Source organism: Gobius niger, assembly GCF_951799975.1.
Source record: "Gobius niger genome assembly, chromosome: 19".
Classification (NCBI taxonomy): Eukaryota; Metazoa; Chordata; class Actinopteri; order Gobiiformes; family Gobiidae; genus Gobius; species Gobius niger.
The window spans coordinates 20,122,306-20,141,924 of NC_136870.1; the positions used below are offsets into that span (position 1 = coordinate 20,122,306).

Below are 19,619 nucleotides of genomic sequence, written 5' to 3' on the forward strand. Positions count from 1 at the left end.
ACTGCAGTCCCTATATTAAGCTTGTGCACTTTGGACTCGAATTAACAACTTTTTGAGTGACAGTGCAGGATTTTAGAGGCAGTTGTGGAGAATTGGTCTGAGATCATTCTACACATTAAATATTAATGAGTTACTAAGATTTTTTTATTTAAATATATTGGAGTGCCTATACTTTTACAGAGAGGTACCACTGATGACATTCAAAATCAGAAATCATGTGCAAGTAGAGGCAGTTTCCTGTTTGTTTACTGCCCTCTAGTGTAACAAATCGGTAATGCAGAAAAATAACTACTGTGAACTGTAGCTTAAACCCATTCAAGTCTTCTCTAAACCCAATTTAGAGAATACTTTTTTGCCGTAATTTTAATGTCAGACCCCTCCTGGAACTGCCACCTTAAAGTGTTGGAGGGGTTTTAGAACCCGAATTATCCTGGAGCTCTGTTGTCGGGGCTTCAAGCCCTTGATAGTGTCTCTCATGGCAAACAGGTCCTGGGTGACGGGTCAGACAAAGAGCAGTTCAGAAGCCCCTTATGAGAGACCAACAGGTTAGAACCATGAGGCCGTCCTTCTGTGGACCCACCACCTGTAGGAGGCGCCATGAGGGGCTGGTGCAATGTGACCCGGATACGGACAAGTGGAAGAAAATGGATGGATGAATGAATTTTAATGTCAGAATGATCTTCAGCTCTATATCACTAAAAGACAGTATTTTATATCCACATCAGTCAATATCTCTTGCTGTTTTTTTCACCCCAGACACCCCTCGAACCTGGAACTTCATCCACACTCTGTCGTGGGTGCTGAACCTCTTCGGGATCTTCTTCATTCTGGCCGCTCACGAACACTACTCCATCGACGTATTCATAGCTTTCTACATCACCACCAGACTCTTCCTGTATTACCACACTCTGGCTAACACCCGCGCCTATCAGCAGAGCCGCCGCGCCCGAATCTGGTTCCCCATGTTCTCCTTTTTCGAGTGCAACGTCAACGGGCCCGTCCCGAACGAGTACTGCTGGCCCTTCTCCAGGCCGGCCGTCATGCGCGGTCTAATACGGTAGATCAGTTTCGTTTTATATTACTAGGTACTTATTGTAATAAACTGTAAAGCCTCAGCTCATATTACATGAACAGTGGTGGTCAAAATTGGCATAACACGTGGCACGTTTGAGAAGTTTCAGCTGTTTTTGTTCAATATAAAGTTTATCGAAGGTTTAGTAGTTTCTGCGATAGACTTCAGCTTTTCTTACACCATAGATGCACAAAGAAAATATTTCGACAGCATTTCTATTTCCTTTACACTTTTCTAGTATGTGCAAAATGTTCTTGAATTAGCAATTTTCTCAAAAACATTTTAAGCCAGTTAAACTTGCCTCGTGTTTAATTGTAATTTTGTCCACAACTTCATGACTATCTTTCTCAAGTTGCCATTGGGACTCTGATTGAAAAACCCAAAACCTAGAGCCATTCGCTTGACTTATCCCGCCAATAACTGTTATTGTGTATAAACTGCTAACCCCTTCATTAGCCTCTTTAAGAGACCCAGTCAGTTGACCGCTGCTAAGGCAATTGTCCTCTCGCAAATGAAACACTCAGACCAGTACTTTTTGTTACCGTCTTGAGACTAGAGTTGGTGTCGCAACTAGCCTTATTTCAGACTGCAGTCTTAACTTTATAGAAGAAGTAACTTTCAGAAGTGTAGGCTTTTAGTCACATTGCAATTGATGTCAACAGTACAACCCCTTTCTATGCCTACGGTAGCCTCACAGGAACATCTTCTTAGTAAAACAGTCGAGGCCAATTTTGAGCCTATAATTATACAAAAAAATTCCACTAACTTCTGTTAAAAGTGACCAATTACACTGTAAACTGCCTTTAGTTTTAATTTAACCAAACATGTGTCCTATAGATCAGTGGTTCTCCAACTGTGTTACTTGAACTTCTTCAGGTGGCATTTTTAGACTTTATTCATTTAAATTAGGAAGAATTTTTGGATTAATGCTTTAGAAATGCGTTTAGGTTAGGTGTGAGTGTGTGTGTGTGTGTGTTTTTTTTTTGTTTAGACATAGTTTACACCAAGTTTGTTCTTAATTTAGTCCAATGTAGTAGTCCTGTTGAGTCCTGATTTGATCTTGAACTAGCCCTGGTGGTACGATGAAGGTCTATTATTTTATAAAGTGGTATTTGGTGTGAAAAGTCTGAGAACCACTACTATAGTTGTCCATAATGTTCCGAGCTGTGCATTTCCAAAGCTGCAGCGCGTTGGGTGTTCCCGGTCTGCAGTGGTCAGTATTCATCAAAAAGACATGTCTGTTTTGTGCTGATGATGAGGATAATTTGCATTTCCTTGTTTCATGAAGTGAATTTTCAATACAGCCATTGTCATTATCAATGTTTAAAAAGAAAACCTTGATGTAGTTTTGAGCCAAACTGTGTGGGGTATAAAAAAGGATGTATTTGTCTTACAAATGGAGCAAATTGCCAATTACCTTGAGTGTTATATTTTTTTGTTTGCGTCTCCAATATTTCAACTTTTGGTACTTGTGAAAGTGTTTTCTATGCCATGATGCGGTGTAAATACCATTGAGAACCATACGTAGTGACTGTTTCCACGATCCCCTAAAATATCTATGTTACATGTTTGTATTTAATTTATTAATTTTTTTGTAAAAGTTGATAGGTATTTTTATATTACCAAGTGGAAGCAACATGCACAGGGAAAAAAACAAACATGTTTACAGTTGCTCTGATTGATGATTATTATTTTCTTTAAATGTGGTTTTGGTTTCAAATCTGCCTGGACATTAAAAAAAAAGTTGAAAGAAGTTATTGCCATAGCATTGAGGATGTCTTATACGTTTTTTAAGAGTATGTATGGTCTCAGTGCAGTAGTGCTTTTCTCAAGTCTTTTACCCCATTTCAATAATTCAATAAAAGAGCTGAAATCGCTTGTGTTTGTCTATTGCTTCACTCTGCTGCCATTGTGTGCGAATGGCCACATACCTTTATTATCAAACCTATTCACACTGAAAATCTACAGTGGTCTACAAACGCACAACACGCAAAAGCCTGTCTTTAGTTCTGAAATGTACAATAGTAATGTATTCAGTGTAGGAAGTATTTGAAGGCAACACTGGAACCAATAAAAGTGGACTTCTTATCCTACCAAAATATACTTCGATATCATAGGAGCAGAATATCCAGCAATAGCGTCTTTGAGTGTTTTTTTTAATTATTATTTTTGTCTAAACGATGGAATTCAATTTTATTGCCACTGTATTATTTTTAATAGTCAATAAGTGATGCCTAATATAGTTTTCCATTATCATCATTGACTATTGAAATATGATTTTTTTTTTTAAACTAAATAAACACAATTCAAGCAAGCTCATTTATTCCGTGATTCCGTGAAGTATTAATATTATTTGTATGGGTATTATTATTATTTTTTATCTTATTTTATCGCCAGAAGACATTTTTATTTTAGACAGGCACTCTACACAGGCAGCTGTATCTGGGGTCCTTTCGTTGCCGAGGTCAGCAGCTCCTCCATATCTGTGTCCTACACCGGCTTGGACAATTTACTCTGTCCCCGCTAAAGTCTGCGCTTTTAGAAACATTTACGACTCTAACCGGTGAGTAAACCTTCATGATGACTTACGTGTAAGGTAATCGCTTTGTTTCATCGCTGTGTATTTTGAAGGTGATTACAAAACGACATAACTAGCTAACTGCTACTGCTGCTGCTGCTGTGTGCGTGACGCCCCCTACCGCGGTCAGGTTCACTACTGTGCCATCACAGTTACGTAAATTACATTTTTGTCTGCCTTATTTCGCAAAATGTAAGATAGAAACAACGTAACGCGATTAGGGTCACTAACGCCAAGGTATTAGGTCGCTTAAAATGCTTTGACACAGCAGGATTGGAAAAGATCTCCAACATATTGGATTATAATGGTCCAGGCACGCACATCTGCTTAGTTTGACTTAACACAAATGACCGACTGTCCATGCTTGGCCAGTAATGCAGCACAAGTAATCGCAAGTGAATCTCACGTCAGACTGAAAGATTTTTAGATTGAATTATCCTTACTGGCAAACAGCAAAAATAGGTGGGGTCGTATTGTGTTTAAAATCGAATAACATTGTTGTTTAGATTTTAAACTACAAGGTTCTGAAATGTATGACTTTCCAGAATAATCGCAGATTTAGATAATTTCCTCTTAGTCGGTCTGTCTCAATACCTGGGGCAGTCTTCAAAATGTATATCCAGTAGGGGTGGGCCATATCGCATATCGTGATCGCGATATCATTTTTTATATCGTTATGTAGAGGGCTGTCACGATAATTACTATATCGACTAATAGTTCTATAAATAACAGATGAACGATACATTTTTGGGCTTGATATTTATCGTTTGTACATCTTTATAAAACTTTGATTTCTAATTGAAGCAAATTAGGTTATATTTCATGTTTATTGCAGCTTGCGTGGTATTGTAGGATATGATTATGTACTTTTAGAACAAAGGTTTACTGTCATTTTCATGCCTGAGAGTTGACAGTATCTAGTATCGTTAGAGTCAATAATATCGTTTATCGCGATACTTTCCTGCCTCAATATATCGAACTTCAAATTTGCTATCGTGACAGGCCTAGTTATGGCCACGATATATGTTACGCTCAGCTCCATCAGTGCAGCAGAAACACTGACTGTAGCACCTGGGGGACAGGTTCTTAAAAAGTAAAAAGAAATGAAGGATGTAAACTACTTGAGTAGATCATATTTGCGAGGAAATTAATATGCCGTAAAAAAAAAAAAAAAAAGAACATTTCAGTAAATTAATCTTCCGAATAGGCGAATGGCTGGGATTTTTAAGTCATTTGCCCATTGTCAAATATATCGTCAAATATAGCGTTATCGTGATATTTATTTTTTGTATTGTGATATAGATTGTAGGCCATATCGCGAGGGGCCTGTCACAACAACAAATTTGAAGTTTGATATATTGAGGCATGAAAGTATCGCGATAATTGCTTCAGTTAGAAATCCAAGTTTTAAAAGAAAAAATAGGGGGGAGGCTAGTACATGTACAGACGATAAACATCGAGCCCAAAAATAGTTTATCTGTTATTTATTGAGTGATAAGTCGAGTAATTATCGTGACGGCCCTCGTAGTGACCTAGCGGCTGCATGAGTGGGTAACTGTGTCGATCACAGTGGCCTCTACAACGCTCCAGAATCCCTTGTTTTCTGGGTTTTCTGGTGAAAGAGTCCATCAGCAGTGAAAACCTTCCAAGTAAAGGCGCCATGCTGACCACTCATACAGCCGCTGAGTCACTACAAAGTCAAATGATCAACTTTTTTCCCCCACATAAAAGTTGCATAATGCAGCTTTAATTAAACACTGGTCATTGAGTCATATATATATATATATATATATTAATCATTGTTTTAATCCACAGGCGTCATGGCAGTCCCTCCCGCCTTCGCAGATCTGGGCAAATCTGCAAAAGACATCTTCAGCAAGGGATACGGTAAATATTGACGATCACAATGACAGTATAGTATAACCAAACAGGCTTTAAACACCTGCTCCCTGTCTACAAAACAGTTGGTGTTTATGTTATACTGTTTTCACACAGTGTCCTGGTGGCATTAGCGGCCTTTAGCAAAATCTTTCATCTAGTCAAAACGTCTTTTAAGAAATATGCCGGGAAATACTTTTAAAACACACCCATTTTAAATCAGATATTACCTAGAACTTCTCTATCAACTCACAGGTGCCAAGAGAGAACTTTTGTGAAATGGCTGATTTTGTATTGCAACTGTTTTGTAATGCTAAATGCTACCTTTCTATAGGATTTGGTCTGATCAAGCTTGACGTGAAAACAAAGTCTTCAAATGGTGTGGTAAGCTGCATATCTTTCCTTGTTCAGCTTCTCGGTACAATATTGTCTCCTATGTTGTAAAATAAGGTGGTGTTCTCTTGCTTCAGATAGTTTTTCCCTCTGTATTTGTATTTCTCAGGAGTTCAAAACCTCGGGGTCGTCCAACACTGACACCAGTAAAGTGACCGGAGCCCTGGAGACCAAGTACAAGTGGTCTGAGTACGGCCTGACGTTCACTGAGAAGTGGACCACAGAGAACACGCTGGGCACTGAAGTCTGCATCGAAGACAAGGTTTCACGATTCTCCTACATACAAAATGAGTGAAGGCAACTTAAAATGCTATTTACATGTTCAGGGCTCCAAACGTTTTCCCCCAGGAGTGCTATAATCATGTTTTTTGTTGTTGTAAGATTAACAGTGGAGAAATTCACTTGTTACATCAGCTCTCAAGAAACACTCAGGGTGTGCAAAGTAGACAGGAAACAAAGAAACAGTGGTATCTTCTCTACAGCAGAAAGCAGAAAGTATATATATAAAAAAAAAAACAGACTATAGAATGTAGAATATCAAAATGATATGATAGGAGTCTAAGGTAAACCGAAAAGCATAATGCCCTGAAATAAAGGTGTATATCTAACTGGAAGTTAGCAAAAGTAATTTTTAGAACTGTCAAAAGTTTAATTGCGCCTTCTTCTTCATTCACATGTAGCTTGGCTATATAATTGTGGTGTCTTCTTGCATGTTTTCATGCACATTTGATTGAAGTCTGGAGCCTTGATTATTATTATTATTAACTATGCTTTGGTGCACCTACTGTATATCCAAATCTCAAAGAAAGTCAGGTTGAGGGTGAGAGACAGGCTAACGTCACTTTAAACAGTATTTACAGCCAAGTTTGAGTGAAAAAAAAAATATTTCCATTGTATAATTGGATGTACAATATCCCTCTCTCCCTTTCTTTTCTGTCAGCGTAATATTTACTCTCACGGACAATTAATAAGTAAAAAAATCGTAACTTGCTTCTACACCTGCAGTTGCGCTTATGGCCTCTAGGGGGAAGAGTTACTTAGTACTGGTTTAATCTTCCCAATAGGTGTAAGCCTGGGATTTTTAAGTAATTTGTCCATTGTCAATTATATCGTCAAATATATCATTATCATGATATTGCTTTTTTACATCGGGATATAGATTTTAGGCCGTATCGTCCTGCCCTAATCTACAGTGTGACAGAGATGACCTAATTTGTATCGTTTCTTCTGTTTCAGATCACTAAAGGCCTTAAGCTCAACTTTGAAACCACTTTTTGTCCAAACACTGGGTATGCATCTCCTTTTTCTTTTAATCTCTGTAATTTCGTGTGCCCGGCTGTCTGTGTAGTAGTATTGTAGCTGGTCGTATTTAATGTCCGCAGTAAGAAGAACGGTAAGGTGCGGGGCGCGTACAAGCGCGAGTTCCTGAACGTGGGTTTGGATGTGGACCTGGACTTCGCGGGGCCCACCATCCACGGAGCGGGCGTGGCCGGGTACGAGGGCTGGCTCGCCGGGTACCAGATGACCATCGACTCGGCCAAATCCAAAATGACCCACAGCAACATCGCCGTGGGATACCGGACCGGAGACTTTCAACTCCACACCAACGTGTAAGTTAGACGTGTGTTTTAATGAGACGGGGACTGGTAAAACGTGTTTTTATTTTAGGGTTATTGTCTGAGATGTGAGAGTGACCAGGTGTATCTGTTGTATTTTCCAGTAAAGACGGCAGTGAGTTTGGAGGCTCCATTTATCAGAAGGTGAACGATAAGTTGGAGACGGCGGTGGATTTGGCCTGGAGCGCCGGCAGCAACGGCACCTGCTTCGGCATCGCGGCCAAATACCAGCTCGACCCCGACGCTTCAATATCGGTGAGGCCCCTCTGTCCTCTTTACAGGACATTTAGATGGATATTATTGATATTACATATTACGGTACAATGCACTAAAAGCCAGATCCCTTTGTGTTATTTGTAACATAATGTACAAACATATTAATGATTAGTTTTATGTTATATAAATGTTTGCTTGTATAATTTGTCTCTTCTGACTGTTTTTTTCTTATTATTAAATGTTTGTTTTATCAGGCTAAAGTGAACAACGCCAGCCTGGTAGGAATCGGCTACAGCCAGAGCCTGAGGCCCGGTGAGTCCAAACAAACACTGACTTTGTTACATTATAAGGATTTAAGGACCTACATCGGGTCAATACAATAATTAACACGTAGAAAAATTGGGAAAACATTTGAATTAGGAGCAAAGTTGATAAAATAAAAAGTGGGAACATTTGGAGGAAAAATGTGAAAATTCCGGGAATATTGTGGGGGGGGGGGGGGGGGGGGAACACATAGAAAAATTTGGTGAAAAAATATTGTCTATATTACTCAGTGGGGGCCCAGATGTTCATTCATGGTAATTTTGGGTATATGGGTTAGTTAGTTGCTTATCTTCTGTTTAAAAAGCAATACTAAGTAACTTGTTTACCTTAATAAATCCTTTTCATAGTCCCTTTGGGGGTAATACAAGTGTTAATGGGATAATTGGAGGGTCTTTCATCTCCCCCCCTTGTGTCTCTGGCCAGAAAAGCACACTTGCAACTTGGCTGCCACCGGACCGGAGCCACCAATACACACTAATAGAATCACAAAGAAGAAACAGGCTAACAGGCAAAGCTAACTGCGGGCTAGCGCCACTTTAAACAGCATTTACAGCCAAGTTTGAGTGAAAAAAAATATTTCCATTGTGTAATTGGATGTACAATATCCCTCTCTCCCTTTCTTTTCTGTCAGCGTAGTATTTACTCTCACGGACATCGCAACTTGCTACGACACCTGCAGTTGCGCTTACGGCCTCTCGGGGCAAGAGTTACTTAGTACTGCCTTAACTAGGCCAGTGTGTCCAGAAAATAGTTTTAAAAGTGTAATATAGAGCTTAAAGGGGCTAGATGCAAGCTGGTCATTTTATACTCACTACTGCCACCTCAGGTCATACGTGTCACCGCAGGTCTATATTAAGCTCGTGCAATTCTGACCTGAATTAACACCATTTTGAGTGACAGTGCAGGATTTTAGAGGCAGTTGTGGTGAATAGATCTGGGCTCATTCTACACCATAGGACATTGTTGGAACATGTAGGGGGAGGAAAATACATAATTTTGACATTTTTAAACTCCGTATAGTCTCTTTTAAGGTTCAGACGCAAATAATAGACGCAAAAGCTCTTCGCTAAAGGGTAAAGGGAAGTATCTCATTCTGTTGAACGCTGGAGGTTATGGATGCTGAAACCGGTGCAACTGCCACCTTCATCTCCTGCTTTAGAAATATCCAAATGGAAATTCCATGTGTTGAACCTGATAATTTTACACAAAGGTTCAGTATTCATCCACTATATTTATCTGCTCCACCCGAAACACTACAGGACAGGAATGTTGTGAAATCATCTGAAATGGTTTCTGTCTCTTGAAGGCATGAAGCTGGTGCTGTCCGCTTTGGTCGACGGGAAGAACATCAACGCTGGAGGTCACAAACTGGGCCTGGGTCTCGAACTCGAGGCGTGAGGAGTTTAAGAAGAATCAAATGAAAATGGAAAACTGTCTACTGCTCTGGAAAAGTGTAGAGATCACTGCAACGTATCGTCAGCTCGAGTATTTCTTAACCAGAATGAATTTATTTGCAGATCCGATCGTCACTGACTTCTTAACTCAATGTCCAAGTATTATGTTACTCATTTTACAGATATTAAGTTTGAAATATGTAAAAGTTTCTCCAATATACTCATAGTCTCTATCAAATGTAGAGGCCTCAACAGCGAGTTCAATGGGCCTAATTTGTTATCCTTCATCATTTTGCAGTTATCTCTACTTTTCCACAGCTGTATAAACAAATGTGTCCCCCAGTTATTATTAATTGAAAACCAAAACAACACAAAAAGCCCAGTTCTCAAGCACTTTGCAGCGACTGACCGTGCCCCAGCAAAAGTCAGTCGTTCCCTCTATCTCCTTTTATTTAACCACGGCTTATTAACCCAGAGTTGTTATTTTTTGCGTTGCCGACTGGTGTGTGGCGATGACCTAGAATGTATGTAACCCACGTTTTGCACATATAGGACTTGCTTAAAGCTTTTATTTCGTTTGCACATTGTTGTTTTTTTTCCTCCCAAACTAGTAGTGGAACTTGTGTCGGAAGCGATGGCCGATTATTGCGGCGTGACATTGTGAAAGCTGACTCATTGCAACTGCTTACTATCAGGGATGGGCACTTTGAGCAAAGGTCCGATGCACGCCCTGGAACAGTATGCCAGTTCCTATGGAGTACTGAGCAGATCGTGAGCACATAAATCAATATTTTAAAGTAACTCGCTGGACAGGTTCATTGGAATAACCAGAGAACATTCAAAACTGTCTAAAAAGTGTGTGAACCCTTCACCAAATGACACTTTAACCCCGAGACAAGCGACTGACTAATGGCTAGTGCTCCATGCTGCTCATAGTAAATAATGTAGCCTATTTTAAAGCTTACACTACATCCTTCCCTGCTTCTTGAATAGTGCAACTTGTTACTCAGTTTTGCTCAAATTGCTAATCAAATCATGTCAAAGCAAGAAAAGAAAAAAAACAAGGCTAAAAACTGAACTAAATGAGGAAAATCATGACTAAAATGTAACATGCAGATTAAATTCCCATGCATTTTTGTGTCTGCAATAACAATTTGCCGATGTCTAATACCTAAGTGCGAAAATCCCTCAAGTCTGTCGCTCTATAATCAATTGGTTTACTCTTGAGTTCAAGCTACTTCCTGCCAGAATCCTACATTCTTGCTAACGTAGCGCTGACAGTGGCTAAACAAAAAAAAGAGAGAAATGCGCTGAAAGTTGCTAAAGCAAATCCCTGGTATTAAAAGGTGCTCATGAGTTTGCTGCGGGAATTTGTGGTGATTCCAGGAGAAAAGGTTGTTAATTTTCTTTGTTTCCTTTGTGTGCTAGTCTACCTGAACAAACCATCTACAAATATGAGGACTGTGAAGCAGTAAAAACAGACATCCTGAGTGTGAGTTAGTCTTTGCAATAAAGATATAAATTTCACCACATTTACTTTGGGTTGTTTATTCCTTCAAATAATTTCGAATGGTAGAAGAGAGTGGGGTAAGTTGAACCACAAAAACAATCATCTCAATAAAACTGATACATTTTTTCCCCGCTTATGTTAGTTAGTCATTTTGTTAGGTATAGAAGATGACTAATAGCTGCAAAGAAGAAAACATCGGGTAAACTGACCTCGGAACGTTGACTCTGTGCAAAACTTAAAAAATCAGAACAACGCTGCCCAAGAAGTGACTTCCTGTTTCGATCAAGCACACCAAAATAAAAGCACACAGCTCATCTCATTGATTAGTTCAGCGGGTACTTGCAACATTGCAAGAATATAATTACATACATTTTAAGTGGTTTGTCTGTTAATAGGCAGAAAGTCGAACTAATGAATAAGATGCTGCTTTTATTTTGAATGATATGAAAATATATATTTTTTTTTAGAAATAAAATTGATAATGGGAAACACAAAGATGTAAGACTTTGTGATGTTTAGTGTCAATTTCAACTTTATACTCAATACTGCCACCTCAGGTTTTAGGCGTAACTGCAGTCTCTATATTAAGCTAGTGCATGACGGCAATTCGACCCGAAGTAACAACTTTTTGAGTGACAGTGCAGGATTTTAGAGGCAGTGGTGGTGAACAGGTCTGGGCTCATTCTACACTTTAGAACATAGCTGGAACATGTAGGGGGAGGAAAATGCATAATTATTATAATAACATTTTTAAACTCTGTATAGTCCCTTTAAATCTATTTTTTTTTGTTTTAAGACCAACATCTTTGAAACCAGATATTCCACACAATTTTAAAAGATTAAAACAACTAGAAAACATCCCAAAATGTCAATAGTAAAATGTATCCATTTTATACTGTTTTGACCCAATAACCATCAAATCAAAAAGCGGCTCATCTTACCCCACCCTCCTCTACTAGAGAACATGGTGCTGTGGTCTGTCCTCACATTTTAAAGGCAGAAAAAAAAACCATATATATATATATATATAGATATAGATATATATGTTTTTGTGCAACATAACAGCAAGTAACCACAATATATGATTAAAATGGGTTTATTTCATGATTTTTGACCCTGCGCATTTCTGTAAACAAATTGTGCTGTAACAAGTTATAAAGATGGAAAATGTGTAATCCTGTACAATTATATATAGCAGAACATTACAAAAAGCACTGGCGTAGTGTAAATTAAGAAATCACAATTTAAAAATCACAGTAAATTTGTAGTTTTCAGATGACGTCACAACATCCTCTCAGCCTGATTGAGACAGACTGGAAAAATGATGAAGACGACGACTTGATTTGATCATTCAGTAATCACAGGGCCAATTCCCCTTCTGAAACAAAACACTGGCACAAAGTACAGTCCTCTCTGTCCACACACAAGTTGACTGTTTAACATTATGAATGAAATCCCTGTTACACCACATAACCAGCATTTAGTTATTGTATATAAAAGTGATTAGTATTTTCAAAGCAGCTGTTATAGTTTGATGCCGAGCGTCAGGCCGTCCCCCACGGGCAGCATGCTCAGGCTGATCCTAGTGTCCCGCAGAAGTTTCTTGTTGAGTTTGTCGATGGCGATGCTGTCCTCGTCTTTTGGATTCAAGACTTTTCCTCCCCACAAAACCTGAAAAGCACAACGCAGGGAAACTTTAAATAAAACTAGAAAATGGAATAAACCGGTGTAGACTTCTGTTGGAGTAGTAGTGTAAAGCACTTCAATAATGTGGCTTGCAATTTGTACCCATGGTAACTAGGCCCACACAGGAAGATGATGCGCCTTTTGCTGTTTACTTACGGTAATAGCAGAACAGACTTAGGTCATTCCTTTTGTTATTTATTAGCTTTTTTGTCTTCTTCATAATATGTTGCTAGTTGTAAGATCATTTGTAATGTGTAGCAGAACTACAGTAAGTAACTCATACCCCTAGAGGCCATAAGCGCCACTGCAGGTGTCATCCTGCAGTTTTGTACTCATTAATTGTCCGTGAGGGTGAATATTACTATGACAGAAAAGACAAAAGGAGAGAGGGATATTGTTCATCCAATTACACAATGAAGATAATTCTTTTCACTCAAACTTGGCTGTAAACACTGTTTAAGTTGTGCTAGCCCGCAGTTAGCTTTGCCTGTTAGCCTGTTAGCTTCTTCTTTGTGATTCTATTAGCGTGTATTGCGCCTCCGAACCGGTGTAGGGAAAGTTGCAATTGTGGTTTTCTGGCCAGAGACACCAGGGGGAGATAAAAGACCCTGCAATCATCCCATTAACACTTGCATTACAAGTTAATTAGTGCTGCTTTAACACATCGGATGTCCTTACGTTGTCAATAGCGATGACGCCTCCTTTTCTGACCAGCTTCAGCGATCGTTCGTAGTAATTGTCATAATTCCCTTTGTCTGCGTCGATGAATATAAAGTCAAAAGTTTCAGCCTCTCCAGCCTCGAGAAGCTCGTCTGAAAAAGTCAATTCAATGCAATATTAGACAGGCCAAAAACACATGGTTAACCAACACTAAACCAGGACTAGAACAAGAAGTGAGACAGTGATATACTCGGGCAAACCCAGGTCTAAACCAGGGCTAAATCTGGAACTGAACTTGTGTGAATGTTACCTAAAGTTTTCAGAGCTGGTTGTAATCGCAGGTCAATCTTTTTGTCGACTCCAGCCTAAAAAAATGATAGTACATTAATTTTCATTATGTATTATGATATAAAACCACAAAACAAGTATATATACATACAAAAGTGGATAAGCAGCAGAGTCACTTGTGCATTTTCTAGCTACAGATTTGGGTCCCTAAAACTTGAATACAAGCGGTTTCACATTGTAATTCAGGTACACCATACCCTCAAATAGCCATATACTATTTTTCAGCTTCCACTCACTGTTTAGCACCAGCCTTGACAGACCCCCTTACTATATGTATGGATTATATTTCAGACCTAAAATCATTTAATCAATGTAAATACATAAAGTCTGACCTCTTTCCAGAAAGGTTTCCCGATGCCGGTGTACTCTTCACTGATGTCACAGCCCACGATCACTCCGTCGTCTGGTAAAGCCAGCGCCATGTTCAGAGTGTTATACCCTGTGTACACACCTAAGAAACAAATAAATGACAAGAGGAAATCCATTTAATATGGAGGGCTGGAGCCGACATTGATCTACTATCAAAGGCACTATATCATGCAAGAAATCTCGAAACAGGAAAACAGTATTTCCTGGCGACCTTTTTATCTAATCGCTCACCTCACCTAAAGATTACAGGAAAACCATTATGCAGGCATCATTATAAATTATTAAATACAAATTGTTATATGATTCTGTATAAACACCCCTGTGCGCGGAGATACAAGAGGTTTTTTACCAATTTCTGCCACTTTCTTTGCTCTGATGAGCCTGGCCAGATTCACCATGAACTGGGACTGTTCACAGGCCACCATCATGATGTTCCAGCGGTCCTCCATCGTTCTCTGAAAAACAAAAAGCTTCATTACTGCTTTTAAATTAATAATGACTCTGAAGTTATTGATGTACAGTACTTAGTAGCATTTCAAATGTGTATGCATTTGTTTTTGTACCTGCTTTCCTTTGTGTGCAGCATGGCTCAATGTAGCCAAAGATATTTATGCATTATATTGCTAAGTGCAGGTCTCGCAACAGTGGAAAATATGTCAAATTAATCAAAAGGATCCGTGCCGAAATAAACAAACAAGTAGAAGCTCCAATGCTCCTATGATCCTAGATCCTATGTACATGAAGAATGCTTTTTCCATATAAAGTTTGCTTCGTGACCAAAAGGATCAAAATAGAAGCCTATTATTGGGCAAATATGCCAACGCAATAATGTTTGGCATGTAGAAAGGTCAGATCGAAACAGTTTAGGGCTGAAAGATATATCGTTATCGTATTGATATCGAGACATGAACATTCAAAATATTAAAATCGAAAAAGCAAGATATAAACAATATAGATTTTCATCAGTAAAACTGCACTCTTTTGTGGTTTTCACCTAACCCATAGTTTTATCGCATCGTATCGATATCGAGATATCTGGCATGAAGAAGATGAAGATCTTTATTTATATAGCCTTTCACAGACATGTCACAAAGCACTTTACATGAGACAATTGTACATTCACTCCATACTCGGTAGCTTCACTCATCCTGGCCTATTGTACATGTTTTTAGTGGTAGGAGGAACCTACACAGACACGGGGGGAACATGCAAACTCCACACAGAAGACCCTGTCCAGGTGGGAATCGAACCCGGGACCTTCTGCTGTGAAGCGAGAGCACTAAGCACTGCGCTACCGTGTGACCCGGTGAATATCGAGATATAAAATTTTGTCCATATATAAAACAGAGGCATGAGTAAATACTTTGAAACTATTGTTTTTATATACAATATAAAATTCTAAACACCAACTCGTAGACCAAATCAAACCCCTTGATGGTCCTGGTTTGGACGCCCTGGTTTAGTTCATTGTTATATTGTTGTATTGTTCCCCTTATGTCCCTCCGAGACTTGAGATTACATATATTTGATTTGATTGTGGCTATATCTACAAACTCAGTCGCACACAAAACAGTAATTTAATGATGATGGCGATATGAGCTTATGATTAAATTTGCCCGTCCCGTTTCTATACACTAGTGCTTCATTCAATCAATTATGTGGTGACCTCATGCAAGGCGGCGGCGCCCGGTTTAGTCCTCGACTTAGTGGATCCTTTGTTTCGTCCTTGATGGCGGTAGTTTCTTCTAATCTAGATCACCTGGATTTAGTCCTGGTATGATTTGGGTCAGAGCAGAGTCCTGGTTCAGTCCTGCACTCACCGCTCGTAGCTTCTTCAGGACCGGATGCTCCCGTAGTGAGTGATCGAGCACGTATTGCAGGAGGGGGTTGTCCTGGCCCCCGCAGTGACTTTTGGAGATGCTCATTGTGGGTTTTCTTCGGCCTGAAAGGAAAACGATGACAGTGAAGCAGTTACAGAACAAAAGCTGCATGACGCCATTTTCACGATTTAATTTGAGAGACATCAAACTGATTAGTTTTGAGTTGGAATTTAAAGTCCTTGTCCTTTCTTGTCTTAGCTCATGATTGAGGTTCTTCCATTATCCTTCTATTTAATTTACCCAGACACAGACCTCGCTTAACAGTCCTGGATCAGTTCTGACATAGTCCTGACTCTTGAATCAATCTATACAGTCTTAACGCTGATATAATCCTCGCTTTGCCCCCATTTGTTGGTTTAGTTCTAATTTAGTTCTCCTTTTAAGTACTTGGAAAAACAAATATTTTCACGGGATATGTGGACTTAGCGATACAGAGAATTGGAACATAGAAGAGAACTTTGAACTAAGTGAGTCAACAGTAAAAAGGGCAAATAAAAGTCAGTTCATTGCACAGGCCATAGGAGTCTGTTACTATTAACACTAGAAACAAGTAAGAATCGAAAGGCCAGGCTGGGATTTGTAAAGAAGTGCAGAGGTGAACCGCTAAAGTTCTGCAACAAAATCTTATGGACTGATGAGACATTAAACATAAATCTCAACCAAAGTGATGGGGAAGAACTTACAACGGCCGCTATATTTCAGTTCTCTTTGTACAGTGGATTGTGATACTGCATCTTCACCCCTGCACTGTGGAGATGTCACTTACTGATGCGTTGTTTTCTTTAATCGGGGTCTGTTGCTGAGTATACCAGTAGGTTTTCTTCTGTTTATAAGTTTTAGGGCATAAAATTGTTGAGCTAATGGCTCTGATCTATTTTCCTTCATTCCTCTGCTTCAAAATGGCTTGCTTTTCTCCAATACACAGCGCTCTGGTTGTCATGCTGGTTTACCCTCGATATATAGGCCAATATTTTAAGTCATTTAATTTGATGTAATTTTTAGCCCATAGTTAACCTGTAAACACCCACCTGAACCGAGCACATTTTCTCCAGTTTCCCAAATCTAAAAGCTTTTTAAACAAAGAATCAAAACGAGGATGAAAATACAAAAAAAAAAGACAAATCCACAAAAAACAAGCGAAAAAAACACGATTAAAAAGTGATAAAAAGAGCCACAAAAGAGTGACAAAAAATGACAAAAACAAAAGAGCAACAAGAATGTGCCAGAAAAGCAAAAATAATAATAAAAAAAACAAAACACAAAAACATGACAAAATGCTTAAAAAATGTGACATAAACGCAGTGACAAAAAAAGTTTTGTAGGTCTTAGCTTTCAAATGAGGCGTTACACTGGCCTATAGGCTGTAAGCTACAGACGAGAAGCTTTTACATTTGGGTAAATCTGGACTGGAGAAAATGCTTAAGAGGTTAAACATTATTATAGGGATGGGAATCTTAGCGCTTCACACATGAAAGAGAGGGGGGGTCATTCACTCCATGCTGATGGTGGTAAGCTACATTTGTAGCCACAGTTTTCCCCTGGGGCAGACTGACAGAAGCGAGGCTGCTCACATCTGCGTCAACGGTCCCTCTGAGCACCACCAACCACTCACACATAGGCATTGGGTGAAGTGACTTGCCCAAGGACACAACGACAGTCTGCACCTGCAGGAGCCGGGGTTTGAACCCCCGACCTTCCGATCATGAGACGACTCACTCTACAAACTGCGCCACTGTCGCCCCCCATAGTAAATGTTTCAATCATTGAAAATATAGAAATATATCTAATAGAAGTCGACCGGTGTGAGTTTTTCTATTGGGGATTTTTTTATATATATTTTGCAAATTCCATGTAACTTTAGCAAACTAAAAAATGAGTCGATATTTTCTTTGCACTAATAACTTAATAAGTAAAAAATAAGTAAGACATTTTCAGATACGTGACCAGCTGCTTCTCTGCTGGCGGTTGCCATATCGTTGAACTGTCATGTCACACGTGCCAACAGCTTAGTAAATTATTGGCATGCGCATGCACTTAAAAGATTCATTCTAGTAACCCTTATTATTATTATTATTATTATTATTATTATTATTATTATTATTATTATTATTATTATTATTATTATTATTATTATTATTATTATTATTATTATTATTATAGATTACTAGTCAACATTTGGAAGCTTCAGAGTCAATGTAAACGAAAGACGAAGTCGTCCAAGGAGACTGAATAGGATTTGGTTAAATTATAGAAAATGACAGTATTGACCATAGATCTGTTGTAGCACACTTACTCTTGACTCTAAATAAATTATTAAAGGGTCAGTTCAGTTGTTGCCTTGGCTTTAGGAGCTTGACCCACTTGCAGCAGCCTACGGTGTCCTCTATAAACTAATCTATACTATTTGCATTATTTTATTCTTACCCATGTAATACCCGGCGACAAAGACGACTCCTAGCGAGAGGCAACCCGCAAGTGCGTCCCTGGAAATAGCCTGAAGCGACATCACTTTAGTGCAGCAGGTTAAAAGTAAAAAAATATAACGCGTTTAGCCGGGTTTTGTTGCGCTTCCGGGTTCTTACCGTAATATATTACCGTAATACTCATAGTAATACACGGAGGCGGCGCCTTTTTTCCTAACTGTTGTTATGCAGATCTGTGCGGTTTACGGTCGCTTTTGTCTTGTTACAGTCGGTAAAATACGTGTAAGCGCTTGATATTTCTCCGTAAACGATAATAAAACGCTAATAAGACGTAGACGAGGCAGAAAATGAAGCAGAAAGAAGCTAGTAAAAAATGCAGCAAAGGTACAGTCGCGCGCTGCAGCGGCAAGAGGCGTTCATGCATTAAAGGTATTTGCATTATAAATATTAAAGGGTGGAATAACTTACCTAAAGGAAATCTACAGTGTGTCGAAGAGAGAAGAATTGTGGGCAGTGGGGATGTGAGCAGCAACAACAGCCTTTGTACGCGCAGGACATGTTGGTCATATGATGTGAGCACGTGTGATAGGTCCAGTAAGTTCCTACTGTACAGAGCCGAGAACAAAATAATATGCGCTAAATGCATGAACACAAAGACAACAGGCAGAGAACAAGGCTATGGGCGATTTGCCTTGATACTAAATTGGTACCTAACATGATTTGAATATATTTAAACCTTTTGACACTAAGGCATAAATCAACAAATGAAAGAGCTAATATATGGCTCTTCAAATTATGCATTATAGTGGTAGTTTAGCCTTTTATAGTGTGGGTCAGGCCTAAGGTTAAATAATAAATACCAGGACACACACCATTTGGGTACACCCATTTTCTGCCATGTCATTGTTCTGTCAGAATGACATGGCAGAAAATAATATGGCCTAATAAGATAATCATTAGTAAATACATAATAAACATGTGTAAATAATAAATGTTGAACCTTTGTCACATATTCTCGCTGACATACTCTCTGTATTGTCTTTTGATTGCAGAAAATGGGCAGTTGAAACTGGCAGGTATGAACAAAACACACTGGTCTGATAGAAAGTCTATTTTGCAAGTTTATATAAGAAGATCAAATATACTTTTTTTTTGTATTACTGCTGGAAGTCCCATAGGTCCAGGCATAGACACTGGGGCTGCCTCTTGACATGTGCACCTTTATTGACTTTGCCATTTGTCTAGATTCATTCAGACTGGTTTTTAATACTC

At 39.0% G+C, this 19,619-nt stretch overlaps 3 protein-coding genes across 5 annotated transcripts in view; 2 read left to right on the forward strand and 1 right to left on the reverse strand.

Moving 5' to 3' along the window:
* The window catches only part of samd8 (sterile alpha motif domain containing 8), a 243,737-nt gene that overhangs the window by 7,856 nt on the left and 216,262 nt on the right, over positions 1–19,619 (forward strand). The window contains exon 7 of one of the 2 annotated variants that reach the window (XR_013793902.1): positions 757–1,212. Coding sequence is in view for 1 of the 2 variants with exons in the window: in XM_079577234.1 (XP_079433360.1) it covers positions 757–1,061 (305 nt within the window). In the remaining variant the exon portion in view is untranslated. Of the gene's footprint in view, positions 1–756; positions 1,962–19,619 lie in introns of those variants that run through there. The other variant, XM_079577234.1, reaches the window with a different exon arrangement.
* Positions 3,516–10,777, forward strand: LOC306978626 (non-selective voltage-gated ion channel VDAC2-like). The gene is made up of 9 exons (XM_079577276.1): positions 3,516–3,635; positions 5,466–5,537; positions 5,863–5,912; positions 6,031–6,183; positions 7,158–7,210; positions 7,304–7,531; positions 7,642–7,792; positions 8,008–8,065; positions 9,384–10,777. The coding sequence occupies exons 2-9, from the start codon at positions 5,471–5,473 to the stop codon at positions 9,473–9,475; spliced, it is 852 nt and encodes a 283-aa protein (XP_079433402.1). The 5' UTR covers positions 3,516–3,635; positions 5,466–5,470; the 3' UTR covers positions 9,476–10,777.
* On the reverse strand, positions 12,451–18,942 carry LOC306978630 (catechol O-methyltransferase domain-containing protein 1-like). 2 transcript variants are annotated; one of them, XM_079577281.1, is made up of 7 exons: positions 18,816–18,942; positions 15,865–15,986; positions 14,394–14,499; positions 14,008–14,126; positions 13,638–13,692; positions 13,346–13,479; positions 12,451–12,652 (listed from the first exon to the last, which is right to left on the reverse strand). In XM_079577281.1, exons 2-7 carry the CDS (start codon positions 15,967–15,969, stop codon positions 12,506–12,508), a joined length of 666 nt encoding a protein of 221 aa, XP_079433407.1. In that variant the 5' UTR covers positions 15,970–15,986; positions 18,816–18,942; the 3' UTR covers positions 12,451–12,505. The 2 variants fall into 2 exon arrangements, with proteins under 2 accessions (XP_079433407.1, XP_079433406.1); XM_079577280.1 differs by lacking the exon at positions 18,816–18,942 and adding an exon at positions 18,349–18,500.

Coding starts and splice junctions, on each gene's coding strand:
- LOC306978626 (XM_079577276.1), top strand. CDS start 5,471: ATGGCAGTCCCTCCCGCCTTCGCAGATCTGGGCAAATCTGCAAAAGAC. Junction 5,538..5,862: donor CATCTTCAGCAAGGGATACG/GTAAATATTGAC, acceptor ACCTTTCTATAG/GATTTGGTCTGATCAAGCTT. Junction 6,184..7,157: donor AAGTCTGCATCGAAGACAAG/GTTTCACGATTC, acceptor CTTCTGTTTCAG/ATCACTAAAGGCCTTAAGCT.
- LOC306978630 (XM_079577280.1), bottom strand. CDS start 18,430: ATGTCGCTTCAGGCTATTTCCAGGGACGCACTTGCGGGTTGCCTCTCG. Junction 15,987..18,348: donor TGTCGCCGGGTATTACATGG/GTAAGAATAAAA, acceptor TTTTCCTTTCAG/GCCGAAGAAAACCCACAATG. Junction 14,500..15,864: donor TCCTGAAGAAGCTACGAGCG/GTGAGTGCAGGA, acceptor TTTGTTTTTCAG/AGAACGATGGAGGACCGCTG.